Source organism: Camelina sativa, chromosome 18 (assembly GCF_000633955.1).
Source record: "Camelina sativa cultivar DH55 chromosome 18, Cs, whole genome shotgun sequence".
NCBI lineage: Eukaryota > Viridiplantae > Streptophyta > Magnoliopsida > Brassicales > Brassicaceae > Camelina > Camelina sativa.
In genome coordinates this window covers 3,480,916-3,487,675 of record NC_025702.1, presented here as the reverse complement: position 1 = coordinate 3,487,675, position 6,760 = coordinate 3,480,916, and the positions used below count along the sequence as shown (strand labels likewise).

The window sequence follows — 6,760 nt, the reverse complement described above, 5'->3', positions numbered from 1 at the left end:
AAGGTAAAAAGTAACATATCAAGAGCATAGTCCAATAAGGAACTCATTAAGCAAATATTGATCCTCCTCTTGCTTTGATGTTAAGAGTCTGCTCAGACTTGCCTGAACACTGCAGAAACTTCACACATACCAAAATCATAAAACCAGAACACGATATCAGCCATCAAACCATTGACAATGATTACTTGGTTACAATGACACAAATGAGAGTAGCTCAGAACTAGTTAACCCATCTTCAGAAATGTACCGCTGTCGCCAATAGGAACAGGATCAAAGCCTGTCGTACGCACAAAACAGCTAATTTCTAAAGACAAAAACACAAACTAGTTCTGAGTTGAGAACACTTCCTTGAGAGCACAAATGTCAAACATCTTAAAATCCTCTTTGAACCTCATGAATCTTAACTTTGTCAGAAACTCATCAGCACTAGCAAACAATGTGCTTCATTTCAAAGTTCACCCTTTGAACAATGGAAGCAAAAATTGATCAGAAGCAATAACACAATCATCAAAATAATACCTTTGTAGTTGCAGCGGAAACTTAGACATATAATCTCTCGAAGAATTGATGATTTGTTAAACGTAGCACTGACTGAATAGCCCCAGCTTTTGCAGACTTACTTGCTCAAGTAGCCTTGATTTAAAGTTGTTTCCATTTTTGCAGATATAGCCTTCAGAATGCCCTCCTTTAAATTCAGAAACCCTTCTTACTAAGAAAGACTAGAGATCCATATATTGTACTTCATGAGGTCGACATGCAGCTTCCATTAAACAATTGCAATACATACCACAACTATGATTTCCTTGAGACTCCACCTTGAGACAACCTTTAAACAACATCTTTTGATCCCAACAATGAACCAGTGAATAAGATAGACAATTGTAGCTTCTGAAGCAGGTGTTGTTTCAGTATTTGGAACATCCTTCTTCAATGCACAAAAGAAGAACCTCATAAACAATCCTCAGATTTAAAAACTAGAGCAGCAACAATTTCTTGAATTTCAAAAGCGATGTCCCAACTTTCACTGACAAGACACTTCAGCTTCTTGGGTTACAACATAATCGGTTTTACTCAACTCTGAGTACTCTACCTCAGATTGATCCCGAATAACATCTCCTTGCAGATGTCACTTTTGCTAACCTTGCAGAACTGAACCAGAGTTACACAACTCAGAGTATTCTACCTCAGATTGATCCCGACCATCTTATACTACAAGTGAAAGTGAATCCTTCTCTTAAACTTTAATAATCGAGCGCTCTTACTCTTCTCTTCTAACACCCAGAGGTCTTCTTGAATATTCTGCAACAACTTACTTGTACACAATCCCAACCAATAGAAGACACAACTGAGAACAACACCAATAACATCTGATAAGAGCTTTAAGGACATTCCTCACAAAAACCTCCAAGAACCATAAGAATTTTCAACAGCAAAATATGGGTTTCACATCTCCATAGTAACACTTCTCTCGTGACACTAATTCCCTGCAGAGATTAAATCCTTGGAATCATATTCCATCACGCAGAAGATTTAACTTACATTGACATAGCTTTGAGGTAGTGACACAGAGGTGAATGTATGTCTTGAACACTTCACACTTTGGTGCAAGATGTTCACCTTCAGATCAGATGACTTTCCACACTTCTTCACAATCAACTTAGTGTTACTCACTGATAGATCGTAATACTTTGATTGTGATTAACAAACCAAGGAACAATAAGAACTTCTGTTTCTTTTTCCAGCGAGGAGGTCTTGAACTGAGCTTCTTCTTTCGCCTTGATGCAGAGACTGCCTTGATTCAGAGCATATACGAAATGACAAAACAGCCCAGAAAATTCCAGAGTGATGTGGGATGATCAAGGACAGTAATATAAACCCACAGGAAAAGCGGATCACAATTTGGGTTTGTTGATTGAAAGTTAAGACCAAATTTCCAAAGCAGATCAAAAATGCTAAAACCCTGCGAACAGCTAACTTTGGGAACAGTTTCCCATCAAATGGCACAGAATCAGAAGGATACCTTTATATAACTATAAAGATCCTGCTTTCAAGATTCCAAAACATCTTTCAATGCTAAAATCCAAGGTTTATAGCCATGTCAAACGAAGATGAAAATTCAGACACAAAACAGCTTCCTGAACCTGCAACTCCATCAAAATCATAACTTCTTCATATCTTCTTCTTTTATCATTATGAGTTTGTTTTACTCCCCCATGTTGATTATGTGTTTCCACCAAGAACTTTTCCATAGGAACACATAATCAACACAACACAGACCTTGTCTCTTTGTAGACTTCAAAGATCTTGATATATCTTTCATAAAAACTTTTTAACCATTCTTGATACACGACATCGACGAAGCAGCAATTCAACCCAGAAAATTCTGCAACTTAGTAACAAGACCAACATCAGAGATAGGGAGCTATAGGTGAAATCAGATCATAATTTGGGTTTACGGTTTGGAAGTTATGACCAAATCCCCAAAACATATCCATAAAGATAACTCTGCAAACAACCAACTTCAAAAGCAGATTCCAATAATATCACACAGAACCAGAAAGGGATCTTTATGTCTTTGAGAAGATCTCATTTCCAGTTTTTCAAAACACCTGCCAGCACTAGAAGCCAAGATCTGTAGTCAAAGGAAATTGTAGAAGAAGAACACATACCAGCGACACAACAATTTCCTTGATGTATGAAATTATAACAGGACTGCGGATTTCAGTATCTGAAAAATGTTTCATTTGATCTCTTCTCAAAAGCTAGCAAAATTTTTAGGGCCCATAATCCAAATGATTATCCTTTGATGATACTTCCCTTTCTTGTGATCTCAACTAATCAATATGACCTCAGGTCTTCTTCTTTAGCTAGAAGCATCTTTGATAGGTTGAGACAAACCTCTGCAACACAACTAATGCAATTCAGCCCCTCCCTGACCACTTGTTCACCATACTATTTCTATCTCCATCAGATCGCAATACTCCACGTGCTTCCTCAAGCATACATAAAGGCTCAAACTGAACCCAAACATGTGGTTGACGTCGAACTCCACAGTCACCTGCAGCTTTGACCTATCTTTACCATTTTCTGTAATGGGCTTAGATATAATAGCACACTAGGCCTTTGCACAATTACCAAAAACCCAAGATAACACAAGACCACACAAGATCAATTCTTCATCTTTCTTAAGACGCATCAGCGACAACCTTCAATATTAGTGAGGATCAAACTCCATTCCTCACACAAGCTCTTCTTCACTTCCATAGAACCCGAATTCAGAGATCATAATTCTTTGCCAAGAATCACTTCCTTTTTTTTTTCAAACTGGAGAAAATAACCAGGGGTGTTATTAACTCTTTCTCTAAAGTCCCAACACAAGTAACACTTGTGATTGCAAAGAACCAATCAAACAACCATTGAGTCCTCAGCGGCGGAGAGATGAGCGTCTTCTTCTCATACTCAAAATCAGATGTAAACCACAACACTTCGTTACTCTCTTTACTGTTAGAGACACAGAACAAGGACTCACCCCATATTTGGATTAACAACTATGAGCATCTGGTGACATCTTCTTAGCCTCAAACTCTTTTTATAATTTCAAAAATGATGTAGTTCCACCTCAAATCCACGATATATACTTCATACTGTTACCATAATCTCCAGTGAATTTTATGAAATGTTCAAGGAACAATTCACAACGGCTCACAGCTTTTCCGGCGTCGGAACATAAACTTCAAAAGTAGTGATGAAGGTAATCGCAAAACTTGAAGGCTAATCTTCCAAACCAAATCCATAAGCTTTAGGAGAAAATACCTGTTGATTCAGGCTTCTTGTGACAAAGTAGAGACAAAGGAGATTCCCTGAGCATCAACAAGATCCTCTATTAATTTCAAGGTGAAGACCAAACAGGAGTAGAAGATTCTCGTTGACTTGTTGATTTTTTAAAAACCGATTCACACGTGACAAGAACCCTCACGGGCCCAACACCTTAAAACAACTCCTTGTGGGCTTTTATTGGGCCTGATTTACGAATTTAGATGAAGGCCGACCAATAACACAAAATACCCATGTAAGAAAACCTTTCTCCTTTCTTCGACTATAATTTCTCACGACATGAGAATCAAGACATCTTGAAGATGACACTAAAAATCCCGATGAACTGTAAAAACAAAATCCGGCGAGTTTGAAAACAGATCCGCCGTCGTCATCTTCCTCCATCTCTCTCTATTACTTCGATTCCACAAAAACTTAAAAGAGACTCTGGATTTTCTTCTCAAACGATAAAGATCTTCTTTTCTCTCTTATCTAGCAACACATCCAAGATCTAACCTGTTAGAGATAATAATGAGATGTGTGCTAGATCTACAGACTTGTATGACAGATCTGTATGTGTGATGCTTAACAGAGAGATGAAAGGATAGTGAAGAGACGACACAAGAGATTTGTTAACGGGGTTCGGATAACCTACATCCCCGGGACCAAGTCCAGAATCATTCACTAGAATTAGAACGCAAAAGTCACATTTGCCAATGGTATCTAGCACACACTTGTGCCTACCACTCTAATCTACATGAACTAAAAGAACTACCACTCTTTGTCGTTTCCGACGAGTGTGAACCTCTACAAAAACCACCAGCAGATTCTCTATCTTACTGGTGGGACAACACCACACACAACATGTGTGCTTCTCTCAATTTTAGGTATAAGGTGCATAAGCTTCTTCTTGCTACCACCTCTTCCTTTTATACCTCTTAGAGTTCTCCACAAACCCTAGGTTCCACAAGCTTCTTCCTCTTGACTTTTGGGTAAAAGCTTGTTCTCTTTTTGTCAACTTGACCCATGCTTTTGTTTCTGACACAGTTAACACAAGCATGCTTTTCTGACACAGCCGCTCCACTGTTTGCTGCAACTTGAAGCTTTTCCGCTCTGTTGCAATACACAACCTCTTCACGAGGTTTACCCTGTTTCCAGCTCTGTTGCACTACACAACCACCAAACATGTCTGCTCTGTTTCCACCTCTGTTGTACTTCAGGTTTACTCAACTGCTATATATCTGCTGTATTTCAGGTCAATCCAAAGACCACCAGACCCAAAACAACATCATCTCGTCTTTTGAGCCTCTAATGTCAGAGCTGGACCGACTACTAGGTCGTTCACAAGTGTTCGTTAGTTTTTGTAAAGACGAGCTTGGCGACAACTTTGTCATGCATCTCGTATGGGCTTTGAGAGACTCAGGGATCAATGTCTTCACAGACACCTACAACCCTAGAGAAAAACAACAGCAACAACAAGTATTGACAAGTAGTATAGAGAAGTCGAATATCGCGCTGGCCATCTTCTCAAAGAGGTACTCGGAGTCAAATTGGTGCTTGAATGAGCTTGCAAAAATGAACAAGCTTGCAAAGGAAGGAAAACTTGTGGTCATTCACGTGTTCTACAACGTGAAACCAAACGAAGTTAGAAAACTCCAGGGAGAGTTTGGAATACATTTTAGGGATACAAAAGAGAGATTTGCAATGGAACCAATGATGGTTCAAAGTTGGGAAGAATCCTTGAAGTCCCCTATTATGACAGGACGAATAGACATGAGCTTGGAAGCACACATGTGTTAAGAACATTGAACCAATTCTAGTTTCGTAGTATGACTTAGTATTTGGTCTTCTAATAATCTGTTTTCTACTCATGTTGCAGAAACGAATTTGCTCTTGTTCGCGCCATTGTTAGAGAGGTTTCAAGATTATTACCAAACTCTCCAAGAAGAAGAAAATTAGGGATTAGAGAAGTATTCTTCAGGGCTTTAATCGCTNTATAATATTACATAGTATATTATTTTATTTTCATTGTAATTTTTTATTTTCTTCTAAGAGTCGGATATTTTAATTTTCTCGATCTACCTCAAAGCCCATAAAATATTGCCTTTTCAAACAGTTTTTTTTTTGGTAATGGACAGGGGATTTACCCCCTGTAATTTATTAAATAAAAGACACTCAGACACGAACAAGCCTCGGAACCATAGTTCCTTGACCATCATCGTTTACAACAGCCTCTAAATTAGGCGGACACGACAGCAAGAATTGAAACCCTACATGTAAAGTAAAATCATATTGAGATAAGCCATCCACAAGACGGTTTGCCTCTCTATACACATGTGAAATACGGACTATCCAGTCCTTTGTTAAGAAGCCATGGCACAAGCGTACCAGGAAGGACAAAGGATGAGCATCATCAACCCCTGTCTTCAAAAAACCCACCACCAACTCTGAATCCACCTCCAATTCAAGCCGGATAATCCTCTTCCTCCATGCAATCAGCAACCCGTAATAGACACCCCATAGTTCTGCTAAAGTGGCCGAGCATATGCCAATATTTAGCACAAACCCCCCACACCAGGTTCCCCTCTCGTCTCTAAGCACATATCCACATCACCATTTTCATGCCCACCAAATTCCCATAGCAAACATAGTTGGCCACAAACACTCTCCCCCTGCATTTGCCTGTGTCTCTTGTACGAGATTTTATGTCAGTAATGAGAACAAAAATGATGTTTTTTCTCAATAATGCGGTAAGAAAATGTACCATTCCTACAATAACCATAACCTGGTTTAAACCGGTCCAAAAAGTAATCACACTCGATGGTGGTAAGTCAACTCGTTAGGCGTGAGGCTTGTCGCGTGTGACAACGCAGTGACGACAAAGGCAAGGCAAAGTCCCTTTTTTCTGATTCTCTAATTCTCCTCCACTATAAGAAGACATCCGTCG

General features: G+C 39.1%; 1 protein-coding gene across 1 annotated transcript; it reads left to right on the top strand.

Annotated features, from left to right (window-relative positions):
- Positions 4,989-5,776, top strand: LOC109130615 (vesicle-associated protein 1-4-like). Its single transcript, XM_019240369.1, has 2 exons — positions 4,989-5,608; positions 5,693-5,776. Coding segments are annotated over exons 1-2 (612 nt in total). The 5' UTR covers positions 4,989-4,998; the 3' UTR covers positions 5,695-5,776.

Coding starts and splice junctions, on each gene's coding strand:
- LOC109130615 (XM_019240369.1), top strand. CDS start 4,999: ATGTCTGCTCTGTTTCCACCTCTGTTGTACTTCAGGTTTACTCAACTG.